Below are 12573 nucleotides of genomic sequence, written 5' to 3' on the forward strand. Positions count from 1 at the left end.
ATCACCTTTCTTTTTCCTCTCTCTTTTTTTTTTTTTTTTTAAAGAGGGAGAAAGAAGCAGGGGAGGGGCAGAGGGAGAGAGAGAGAATCTCAAGTGGACTCCACGCTGAGCCTGGAGCCTGACGTGGGACTTGATCCCAAAACCCTGAGATCATGACCTGAGCCAAAACCAAGAGTCAGACCCTTAACCGACTGAGCCACCCAGGCGCCCCAACCATCGCCTTTCTGAAAGAAAGCAGAGGGGAAAACTTCATGACTTGCGTGCGACGCTAAATGCATGATCCGTCAAAGAAAAATCTGAGAAACTGGACTTCATCAAAATGGAAAGCTTTTGCTTCAAAAGAAGATGAACAGATAAGCCACACCCTGGGAGAAAACATTTGCAAATCACATAGCTGGTAAAGAACTTACACACAAACTACAGAAAGCAGTCTTACAACTCAAGAGTAAGACAAACAACCTAACTAGAAAACAGGCAAAATACCCGGAAAGCTATTTCACCAAAGATACAGGAGTGATCGACAGGCACAGGCAAACATGCCCAGCATCTCTTATGGTTGCAGGGAGGTGCAGCACAGCGGGATACTGCTCCACCACTACCAGAAGGGCCGTCATAAAAGAGGCAGGTAATAGCGGGTGTTGGTAGAAATGCAGAGAAAAACCAGAACCCTCACACGTTGCTGGTGGGAACGCAAGACTGTGCAGCCTCTCTGGCAAGCAGATTGGCACCGTTTCATAAAATGTGAAACACAGCTTTACCAGGCAATCCATCAATCCTACTCATGTACCTAGGAGACGTGAAAACGAATGACCACAAAGAGGCCTATAGGGAATGTTCCCAGTGGCACTCTTTGTAATACCCAGAAACCAGGAACAACCCCCATGACCACTGACTGATGAACGGATAAACACAATGAGGTACATCCATAAAGTGGAATCCTATGTAGCAGTTAAAATGCATCAACTACGGATACATGCATAACAACCCGAATTAATCTCAAAAAACAGTATTCCAGGTAAGAGGTCACATGCAACAGGTTCTGTAGTATATGATTCCATTGATACGGAATGTCCAGAATAGGCAATTTATAGAACAGACAGCAGATCAGTGGTTGCCTAAGGCTGAGGGGTGGGAGTGGAGCTTTAATCGCTAAGGGGCAGGGAGGGAACTTTTGGGGGTGATGGAAAGGTTCTTGAATTGGTTTGTGATGATGGCTGTACAATGGCATGAATTCACTCAGAGTCACTGAGAGTCCATTTATAATGGGGAAAGTAGTGTATGGAAATCACTCCTAAATAAAGCTGTTAAAAAATAGAGAGGCCTCATCTTTTTAAGATCTGGACAGTAATATTAATGGATGAAGGGCTGAGTTCTGGGAACTGCTTCGGAGGGGCGGTGGGGGGGGGGGGGCTCTGGATGAGCCAGATCGGCTAAGCAACTGTATTTCTGCAGCTGGGTGATGAATACATGGGGATTCAGTATGCGAATCGGTCTCATTTTGTCTATGTTTGATGGTTAGACGCAGTATAGTTTGGCTCTGCTCAGGAGGCTTACTGAGATTTCTTCCTTAAAAGACATCTACACAGGATTTCATAACTGTCATAATTGTATGGCAAGTGGTTTGCAGCTCTCACCCACCCGGTGAGTAACGCATGACGGACAGCTGTTCGTTTCCATCCGTGTGAACGGTGACCAAGTCTTTTGTTTCCGTGTCAAACACAAACCACCTGTTGTGAACACGAGAAAAAGCACAGTAAGTTGTTTGGTGAGAAAATAAAGGGAGCCTAGTACACTTAACAGTAACTATTAAAAACTATTCCTCTCGGGGCTTAATAAATACTCTGTGTTGGCTTAACAAGAACGCTTATTCCCGGCTTAAGGAAAAGTTCCTTCTTACGAGCATATCCTAAAGAAAGCAGCAGCATGCTGGCTTCCCTTCGAAATGATTTGGTTCCCATGTGGTGACGGGGTCTTCAGTGTTTGAGTTTTGTCACTTACATGTCAAAGGACAGGAAGCCCTAAGGCTGGGCCCGTGGCCAGAGGAGGCCGCAAAGGCTGCCTGCACGGGCAGAGATCTGGCCCCAGAGCAGCGGGGTGGGTCCCAGGGGGTGAGCTGGGACAGCCCTGGGGTGTCTGGCCTGCTGAGAATGATGCTGGTGGCACCAGCCAGGGGAAAGCCAGGGTGGAGAGAGAGGTGGGAGGGCGGCCACAGGCCTGGTCTGGGCTCTGTGTCCTTGATTATAAAATGGGAATAAGGGCCAAGTCCACCGCAGAGGCCCAGGATTAAAGCAAACTCTAAGGGATACAGATGTGCTTCGTATCTGCCAGCAAGGACACGGTACTTGGTACGTGTACTCTCCGGCCTGTGTGTTCTCAGGTGGTGGCAGTAACAGGACTCCAGGGTTTTCAGGGATGAAAAGGCCTGTGGGTGCCCTGCTGTGGCAGCTTCAGACCCGGGGGACCCCAGACGGTGTACATTCCACGGACACAGCCAGTGAGCGCTGCTAGTTTCCCCACGGCCCACTTCATGGGACTGGCTGGCCCCTGAAATTTGGATTTGGCTTCTCAGCTTGCATCTTCAACAACCATTTACCTTTAACATGCTATTGAACGCGAACAGAGGCCAGAACATAAGAAGCGGAGAGGCTGGGGCTGATTGGGCTATGCTCTGAAGCCCCGTGAATGGCCCCATCCAGAGCTAAGGCTGGTGCGAGGCCGAGAGATATGGGAGGCATACGTGGAGGGAAGGACTAGGTTCCATGAGCCATCTCTTCCACCCACGGGACCTTGTCTGTGATGCTGAGCATCCTGGCATGGTCCCCAGGCCCTGTCCTACTGTGCATAGTCAGCACGTGGGTCTGGTGATCACTGGCTGTCAGCCATTCAACAGAGCCTGCTGAGTCTGAAGCTTCCACTGTCCCCGGGAGAGTTACAAGGAAGGTGTGTGTGTGCGTGTGCGTGTGTGCGTGTGTGCGCGCGCGCGCGCACACAGCAAAACATTTTCATGAAGAATTCTGTTGGGTATGAGGTGCCCAACTCTTAAGATACTGTGATCTGTGACTTATAAATGGTTCCTCTTTCCTTATACATAATCCACAGGCATCACAGCGGAGTCCAAATGCTTTGCTTTTCAGAGAGGAAGGATGGGAGGAAATCACCAAAAATATTTGAATTAAGCCGCAACGAGCATAAATGTACTATGACAAACAATATAAAAGTGCAATCAAAATGTACAAAAGAGTGATCACCAGAGCCACCAACACTGCGTGCCAGGCCACCCCGGAAAACACCTCACACGCCATCTCCTTCAGTCATCAGCACCCTGTGTCTAGGCAGATGATACCGTCACAGTTTAGGAAATGAAACACCTCAGGCTATCTAGCCAGCTTGGAGACACACAGCTGCCGAGGGGCGGAGTGGGGATTCGAGTGCAGGCCTACTGCCTGGCCTACTGGAGGCGCGTGGTAAATAAGCGTTAGCAGAATCTGAGCATGAGGCTCGGGATCCGGGCAGTTTCTAAAATTTCGAAAGGGCAGCAAGAAAAGCATTTTTAAATTCTCAGCACTTTGAAATGCTTTCTTGCCCGATTCCAAAGCTGAGGCTTCTCCCACAGCCTGCAGATCAGGGCTTGGGGAGCTCCACAAATCCCCCAAAACTGTAGGTAGGCGTGCGTGCGTGCGTGCGTGTGTGTGTATGCATGCCTGCATGCACGTGCATGTCTGTGCCTGGGTGGGTTGGAGTGGCTTTTCTAGAAGGGTCTATATCTTTGTCAGATTTTCCCACAGTCCCGAATGCGAAGGACCGCTGTCTTCGTGTTAGTTTTGAGTTCTGGCTTAATTCTCGGTAAGTGGCTAGAAGCCGGACGGGGCAGGAGGAGGGACCCCATGCCTGCCCCTGGGGAAACACAGACCTCAGTGCTGACACGGACTCACCTCCCAGTCAGTGTTCCAACTGCAACCACAGACCCTGAAGGATGAAAACCAGAAGACTGAGCTGGATCCTAAAACATTTTAAAGGAAGTGTAAATTGATGGCCAGACACAGTGCTACCGCAGAAAACACACAAGCACAGCTGTTCCAAAGGGGCTACGTGGTCCCATTTAAACCAACAAGGCTCTTTTCTCTCCAAGACAGAAAAACGTTTTCCTACTCAGGCGAAGGTCACATGTCCGTCATACTAAATGGTGATCCCTCTAGAGGTTTTTCTCTTTCTGTCTTAATATCTTTTCATACCTACAGGAGTCAGATGACAGACCAGCAAGTAAATGCTCTTCCTCCCAGTCTTGGGAGCCCCTTCAGTTGACCCCCATGCTGAATGGTCAGCCTGTCGAATGGTGTGCTTGATGCACGTGGAAATAGGACCACTGTGCCCAATGCCAGTGGTAACACTGCGTGAGAACCCCCCGGGCACACGCAGCATCCTCGGCGGGCCTGGAAGGATCTCGAGACAAGTAAGGCACATTCAGGTTTGGATCTAATGGTCGTTACTAACGTGTGCATCGCTAACTCTGACACAAGGTGGAACGGGATGGATGACAGAGGGAAAAACAAGCCGTCAAATCACAGGAGAGGGAGAGTTAGAGGGAGCTTGATAGGGAGGCTGGGCGGAGGCTTCCTGGTGCCGAGACCCTTGGAATCAGGCCTTCCGGTCCAGGAAGGATCAGGGGTGGTAAAGGTCAGAGCAGACACTCCACTCAGTATTTTCTTGGATCAGGTGTTACGGGGACAACGGTGTGATCAAAGAGGTCGGAGCGACCCAGAGTGGGGCATATTCGAGGAATGGCGGGTAGAGAGGGTGTTACAAGGTAGAATGTCCCGGTGGGACGGAAGGCACATGGACGACACGAAGAATGTAGGCCGTGCCACCATGGTCAGGGCTGAGACCACCGGGAAACAAGAACACGGTGACATGACTGGGGCACCTGGCCGGCTCAGGTGGCGGAGCGTGGGACTCTTGACCTCAGCGTTGTGAGTTCGAGCCCCATGTTGGGTATAGGGAGGACTTAAAAATAATAAAATCTTAAAAAAAAAAAGTGTGACATGATTGAATCTGTGTTTTAGACAGAAGATCCCTTGGTGGAGCTGCTTAGAATGGACCAAAGTGAGAGGAGATTGGTGACAGGGAGACTGAGAAAGAAGTACCCACGGGAATGGAAATAGAGAGGCACTGAGACACTACTGGATAAACTAAAATAATAAGACATCAGAAACCTTAAGGTACTGATTCTGTTCTCGGCAATGCTTTCTTCAAGGTGGGAGCTGTGACTAAGCTCAGGGCTGCCGCTGAGACCCAGAGAGAAATCACCTTCACCTGAAGTTTACCACGTCATTAATTCACTCAGGCTCTTAACATTTGCCAGACAAAGACACTGAGGCACAGGGAGCTTCCTGTCCAAAGCCACATGGCCAGTGGGTTAAGGAGCAAGGACTTAACCACAGATCTTTCCAGTGCCTGGTTCTGAGCCCCTTCGCTTCTGTTAGGCTGAGGGGTGACCAGTCAGAGGAGGGGGATGGAGCCTCTGGAATTGCTTTCAGGGGGGCTGCGCCGAGGAGCAGCAGGGGAGGCCACCCCCCCGGATGCCACTGCCCCTGCTGTGTCCCCCCATCGGTTCCTCCAAGCCCCCCAGGGGGACAGGTCCAACACAGGACACCACTTCCTTCAGCCCATCCTTCTGCCTGGGCCGCACCCACTCTTCCCTCTGAGCAGCTCGGGCCTTGTTGCCTCAGTGCTCAGCTCTACCAATGACGGTCAGCTCTAGACCCTTGGTGACCTCCTTGGAGGATAAAGGGCAAGGGGGCTGAAATGCAGATCCGGCATGCTGGGAAGTGCCGGGACCTCTGTGGGGGCTGTGAGGAGGAGTGGGGGCTACAGAGGGGCTGCCCCTGTCACGGGGCGGGACATGTCACCAAGGGCAGAGGCTACACACACAGGACGTACTGTACTTTAGACTCAGTGCAGTACATGCGGGGGAAGACCGTGGGTTGGGGAATCAGACTGAGCTGGGTATAAGTGCTGGTTCTGTCACTTGCTGACCTAGTGACCACGGCCAGCTGGCTGACTTGGCTAAGCCTCAGTTTCCAATCCAGTAACATGGCGCCTCGGGTGCTGCCAGGATTACGGCTCGTACGTGCCCAGCGCCCAGTACTAGTAACTACATCACTGCTGGCCCCCTGCCGGCAGGACAAGGACGTCCCAGCGCTCTAGGACATAATCGGAGTCCCTTCTGGGAGGATCACAGCGATGCCCACTGGAAGACTAAAGCCTTAGCGTCACGTTGGATGTGTAATTCTCATTTCAGAAGCGCGCTGTAAATGGTGCGCGGGCTCACGGCAGGGGCTGCTGAGCATGGAAGCCAGTGAAGGAACTCTGCGCTCAGGAGACCCCAAAACCAACTCCGCAAGGCTAGCTTGCTGTTGAAAACTTCACTAGCAAACTTCAGGATGACATGGATGGGACCACTTCAGGCCATGTTTAAAGCAATGCCGACCGAAGGAGGTAAACCGGGTGACGTTTACTTTGGGACAATTTTCTATCACTATCAGTTGCATGCAAAAACATACACGAACGTGTTCCAGATGAACTTTTATAAGAAAAACGCCATGTAACGTGCATGTCTACCTCTATTATTTTGTCCCAGATGGGCCGGTGACCAACAGCGTCCCAGAGAGTGGCGTGCCTGTCATGCCCACAGGTCAAGAACTGAGGTTTTGAGGCGTGGATGGCCAGTCCCCAGAGCTCATCAGTGTGACCCTGCAAAGGACCAAGACAGATGAAGCTCTCTGAAACACTCCAGTCAACACTCGGGGAGTCTCGGGGGGTGGGGTGCCCAGGGCATCCGCATGCTTTCGACTGCCCTCCTCGGTTTCCCTTCCCGCCAACCTAAGCCATGACAGCAACTGAAACTCTGATGGCAAGGAAGGTTATGTTGGTATAAAACAAAGGATTCATCTCCTCTTTGTAATGCTTTCTGATATTCTGATATTGCATCAGATGAAAGTGCTTGGTGGGCCGGCTGGGCTGAAGCATACCTGAGTGATGGGTGTGAAGTCCCCTGACAGAGTGCCCTGCAGAACGAAGTTTCGAGTTGTGCCTATCAAGATCATGTCGCCCTTCCCCTCGGCCACTGTCCGGATTGGGCCAAACTGTTCTGGAATCTGCATTGAAAAGAAAGCATCAAAAATGTCCTTAAATATTAGCTCCACCATTCCAAATACGTGTTTATATATCATGATGACAGCTCCTCTCTCCGTTTCCCCCCCCACACAATATGGAGAGATAGAAAGGTCCACATCCAGGACCCCACATCTGACTTTTAAACTCTAAACACGTATGTACCTTAAAACAATCAGCAAGAGTAAGGTCGTTAAAAAAAAAAAAATGAAGTGTCTTTTTCTTGATAGGATTAAAAAATAAGAAATAACACTGGTTAGTTTACTCTTTTCTTCTTGTGGCTTTGGACAGCAGTAGCAGGTAAAATTTGGAAAGCCAAGAATAACAGGGCATAAGAAGAGTTCCTAAAATTTACTCTAACTTAAAAGGGTAGATTCTTTGGCAACTTCACACGACTTAGTTTTGAAACCCACTGTTCATGTCGGTAAACATATGGAATTATCTAAATTTTAAGACAAAGAATTTCAAGATACGCCAGCCAAGAACAATTTGCTGTGATAAGTTAAACAGAGGTTCTCGCACTTTATAAAGGAACAGACTGTAGCTAGACTCCGCTGGGGGACTCTGGGCACTCCAGCTCTAGAAAGGAAAGAAACTGCCTGCTTTCTACAAACTTTCTGGTCTGTTGGCACAGATTTAGGAAAAGGTGAAGATAATTCATGCTAAGGAAGAGGAAGGTATGGATGCTTAAAAAAAATGATGAGTATCTTCTATGAAACTGGATGATGCTTTGGAGCTTCTGTTGCCGTTATGATTTAACATGGGTTTTTATCTAAACTATTTTCAAAATGGTAAGCTGAAGATTTCAATGCTGGTCAAATCTTAGGATAAAGAATGGCATCACAATTAAAATCCCCATGAACAGGGAAGCGATTTCCAAACCTCACCCAGCGGCCTTCCTTTATTAAGAGCAATAATCAACAGAACCATATCTCATACTGCTAAAGCACTGGGCCACGCTGCCCTCCAAAAGAACAGGTTACAGGATGTAACGTGTTGTGTTGTGTTGTGTTATACACATCTGACTCAGAAGCTGGAGAAGTTCTATAATGTGACCACTCGACGCTAGGGATGAAGACCCCACCAGCCATCACACTGATGCCCGCCTTGATGTCTGTCTGCTCCTAACTCCCCGGGGCCTGGGGGAGAGAGTTCAGTGAGTGTGTATGAGACAGATTAAACTTCTTGCCTGTGGTTTCTACTGGTGTGCAGGGTAATAAGGCAGTAAAACGGATACTAAAAGGAGACAGAGCTTTAGAGAATATGTTGGCACTCAGCCACGTACAAGATAAATACTCAGTAAATATTAGTTCCAGGTGGTAATGTCCCTAAATTCACACCTGGAAATTAAAGTGGAAAAAGAATAAAGATTTTTTTTATTTAAGAGATTTTATTAATTGTTTTGGGGGGGGGAAGCATGAGCAGGGGGAGGGGTGGGAAGCATGAGCAGGGGGAGGGGTGGGAGAGGGGTAGAGGGAGAGGGAGACGCAGACTCCCTGCTGGACGCAGAACTCAATCCTAGGACTCTGAGATCATGACCTGAGCCGAAGGCAGATGTTCGATGGACTGAGCCACCCAGGTGCCCCAAGAAGAAAGATTTGAATGAAAAATCAAAATGTGGATAATATTCCCTTGGAAAAGTGAGACTGTTCTCTTATAAAGATATTCTAAATGTGAAATGTTACAACCTAAAATTTTACAAACCAAATTCCATTTTAGTAGTTACACTTAAACCGCTTCCAATGATTTTAATAAAATGTTACCCTATTTAACAAAATTTTATCTCAACTATTTTCAAAACAGTAAGCTGAAGATTTCAAACTAACAAGGAAACTGGTTAGTGTAACAGTTTTAGGAGGTTCAAAATGAATTTTGAAAAAAAAAAAAAGAATTTCGATAATGCTGTTTGCTTATCTTACCTCAGTTTTATGAAGTTTCTGATAGTTTCCATTCCAAGAAATGAGCTTGCGGTCCTTCCCTCCTCCCGACACCAGCGTACCATCCCTTAACATACAAAGTGCAAAAATGCCACCCTCGTGGGCCCCTTGAACAGCGTAGCTTATCCGATTTGTACCTAAACAGACCAAGAAAACCATCCTCAGGATGTTATCAAAAGGCTCGCCTCTGTCCATCCCATTTCACTTTGGTTTTTTAAAATGTGATCTTGTCGGTTACGACATCTCTGCAGGATGAATCTACAAAGGACACAACTTGTAGACGCTCACGCAGCAGCAGACAAGCATGGCCTGGGTTACTTTATGATTCAGGAGGACATGCTCACAGGAAGCTGAGGATAGAGAGAGCATGGCGGGACTACACCCAGTGAAGAACAGGAGCTTGAGTTCACGTCCTTGACAAGTGACTTCACTGCCCTACACCTTGGTTTCCCCTTTGTCGGTAACGGGGCTCCTGCTTATCCTGCAGGATGCTGCTAAGGGTGAAACGGATCGACGTGGGACGCACTGCCCCCACGGTAGTGGGGACACTAGAGAAGTCCTCACGTTACCCTGAAATCATATCTAGGGGTCTGTTTCCACCTTCACCCCCAACCCAAACTCTCAGCCCTTTGAGGACAGGGATGGTGTGGTTTTCCTTTCCTCCTGCCATAAATGCTCACTGAACTTAACCGGATGGATTTTTCCTGAGTAATGACTCCTCTTTACCAGGCTGTGGGCTCCCTGACGGCAGGGCCTCGGGATCATCGCTGTGCTCGGTGGCTAGCACGCTGTCTCGCACGTAATTAGTTCTCAGTAACTATCTGCCAGAAGCCATGGGAACCAGGAAAGTTATTTAGGCGTTTTATAGCTAAATATATAGTCATTGACACCTTCACCATTATAATTTGTTAATAGATCTCCTAATAAAGCTGTTCTCCCAAACTATTCTGGGCTTGAAGAGCCTGCTGCAGGGACAGAAAGTGAACAGTGCTTGGCTATTCTTCTTTTCCTCTGTTCTAGTTTTAAGGTTTCAAGTTACACAGGCACCCATCCATGTACGTACCTATAAAACTTGGGATTTAGTGTAATTATGTTCATAGTTCACAATTCTTAGAGAAGTCGCGTTTGACCGTGCATAATATTCGCCCCCAGGCTTTTGCTCTGGGGACAAGCCTGTGTTACCTTTTCCCCACACCAAGATGTTGCCGCTTGAATCTCCGGTAATGGTGTCACCGTTTTCAGAAAAAGTCACGCAGAGGACAAACTTTGGCTTTTCTTGCTTCTGCAGGATGTTGTAAATATATATTTGTATCAGTCAAGACATCCTCTTATTTGTATTCCTACCACCTAGGGGCATGGGGCTCCCCAGCTGCATATGCCTTTCATTTTTATCTACCGTTATATAACTTATGCCATGAGATTACCTTCTCTAAAATAGAGAAACTTCTGGTAATTATAAAGTTGCAGACAGGTGGAGCAGAGGAGGGTGTCGGAGGGGCTGTGGGGTGGGCTGTGTTATCAGGATTAGAGCCTCAGGAACAGGGCCCTGGCACCGGAATAAAGTGGTCCTCTAACTAGGCCTCGTGGGGGGGCAGTGGTACTAGGCCCCACAGGGAAGGAGGCGCTGTCCCTCGTACTCACAAGGCCCGAGTGCCTTCTTGGTTGTTCTCTGCAAGGACCACGCGTGGGAGGGGGCGCCTGGCCCCCAGGGCGACTGTGCCTACACTTCTTCTTGTGTTGGTCCATCTTTCCTTCTGGACATCACCAAGGCTACCCACAGAGACACAAGGGGCTCCACAATTCTGTTAGGGATCCCCGGGAATACTCTTCATCATCACACCCCCAGATAGACTTCCTGATTTGCCAATTACAGCAAATTCTTAGACTGCAGTACGCCTCACAGCTCCTGTAGAAGCTAGCTGACCACACGCACCACTCAGTGAAGAATAAAACAAATGTAATTTAACGTTACCTCGAATAATCCTTGCTTCTTAATAAGGGAGTTTCCTTCTAACGTCCAAAAGTAGAGATGTGATTTTCCACAGGTAACTATTATGTTAGTGTCCGTGGGGTGGAAATCCGCAGCAAACACGGCTTCGTTGGAACACTTTGAGCAAAACAGGAGAATCAAATGTCTCAAATCTCAGAAGACACTCAGAAAATCAATGACATCCGAACTACAAATAACTCATCCAGGTTAGGCCCTAAGCTTCTTGATTTTTCTTCCCCCTGAACTCACCTTCCATACACATGCAACTTATGTTTGCTGGGTGCCATAACCTCTCCTTGTCTGTCTGTCTCCCCTCCTGGTCCACAGCCCTGAAGACAGGGACCATGGCTCCTCTCTCTGTGTGTTGGGGGGGGGGCGGCAGCACGCTATTGCTGAAGGGGTGGGTTAGGCGTGGGTGGAAAACTTAAGAATCCAAGAATTTGCTCTCATCTCCCGTCACAGATTCCCAGCTGAGGCTGAACAACAGAATCACCTGACGTGTGTCACAATGTGGACGTCAGGCCTCAGCCCCATCTAGGGACTGGAATCTTTGGGAGGGGCCCCAGAATCTGGATTTTATATAGCTCCATCGCTCCTGGCTGACTGGCTGGGATTCCCTCCTGGTTGAATTCCCAGGACTCTGCCGGGGGTTTGGTGACCAGGCTGGGGTTCCAGGGGTGGGGATCTGGCTCTCGGGTGCCACTGCACCACCGCCGACCCTGTTCTCTGGATTTCCAGCACCTGCACTTTGGTTAGATGAATCTGACCGTGATTGCTCCTTCTGCTTGAAATTCAGTTATACGCCTTAAACCTGGGTAATAATTTGCCTCCTAGCAAGAACTTAAATACTCGGCCGGAATATTAGAAGGCAGGGCTATAGCATGTAAACAGGTGTTAGGAAACATGCCAGATTAGAGTACGGACCCTGCATCCCAGACATTCAAGGGAGAAAGATAAGGCAATCCGATGGCAACCCTAATGCTGGGGGAGGAAGGTGGTCTAAGGTTAATGGAGGACAGGGTGGGAAATCCGAAGTCAGTTCTGTAACAACCGGGATCCGTTCATGATTTTCATAGGAGGAAAATACAAGAAAGCTTAAGGCGAGTTCAGTGACCTATCGCACAAGAGGGACCGGAGGCGGTCAAGGGAAGCCAAGCGCACCCCCGACAGGAAGAGTCCCACCGGACAGGCTGGGATCCGGCAGGCCCCTCAGCTTCGGACAAGCCCCATGCTGGCTGCGCTGACCTCCCCCTCAGCTGCTCCTGACCTGTCCCCACGCCCCCATGCCCCCCCTGGCGGTGCAGGGAGCACACCGAGGGGACCACCCTGGCCCCTCGACCGCAGGAGCGCCCATTCGTGGAATGAAATAAAGCAGCAGGGAACAGTGAGCAAGGGAGTGGCTTAGCAGGGGAGGGGCTGTAAAGGGAGGAAGAAGGAAACCTTACAGGTGTCCTGACGAGGGGAAGAGACCCTGCC

At 49.2% G+C, this 12573-nt stretch overlaps 1 protein-coding gene across 5 annotated transcripts in view; it reads right to left on the reverse strand.

The window, feature by feature from the left end:
- The window catches only part of EML1 (EMAP like 1), a 177808-nt gene that overhangs the window by 12897 nt on the left and 152338 nt on the right, over positions 1-12573 (reverse strand). For all 5 annotated transcript variants that reach the window (XM_027571729.2, XM_027571728.2, XM_027571727.2 and 2 more), the window contains 7 exons: positions 11080-11214; positions 10290-10389; positions 9090-9244; positions 7029-7154; positions 6619-6750; positions 3933-4000; positions 1639-1727 (listed from right to left, as the gene is read on the reverse strand). In XM_027571729.2, the coding sequence (XP_027427530.1) occupies positions 1639-1727; positions 3933-4000; positions 6619-6750; positions 7029-7154; positions 9090-9244; positions 10290-10389; positions 11080-11214 (805 nt within the window). The remainder of the gene's footprint in view (positions 1-1638; positions 1728-3932; positions 4001-6618; positions 6751-7028; positions 7155-9089; positions 9245-10289; positions 10390-11079; positions 11215-12573) is intronic.

Source organism: Zalophus californianus, chromosome 6, assembly GCF_009762305.2.
Source record: "Zalophus californianus isolate mZalCal1 chromosome 6, mZalCal1.pri.v2, whole genome shotgun sequence".
NCBI classification, from domain to species: Eukaryota; Metazoa; Chordata; class Mammalia; order Carnivora; family Otariidae; genus Zalophus; species Zalophus californianus.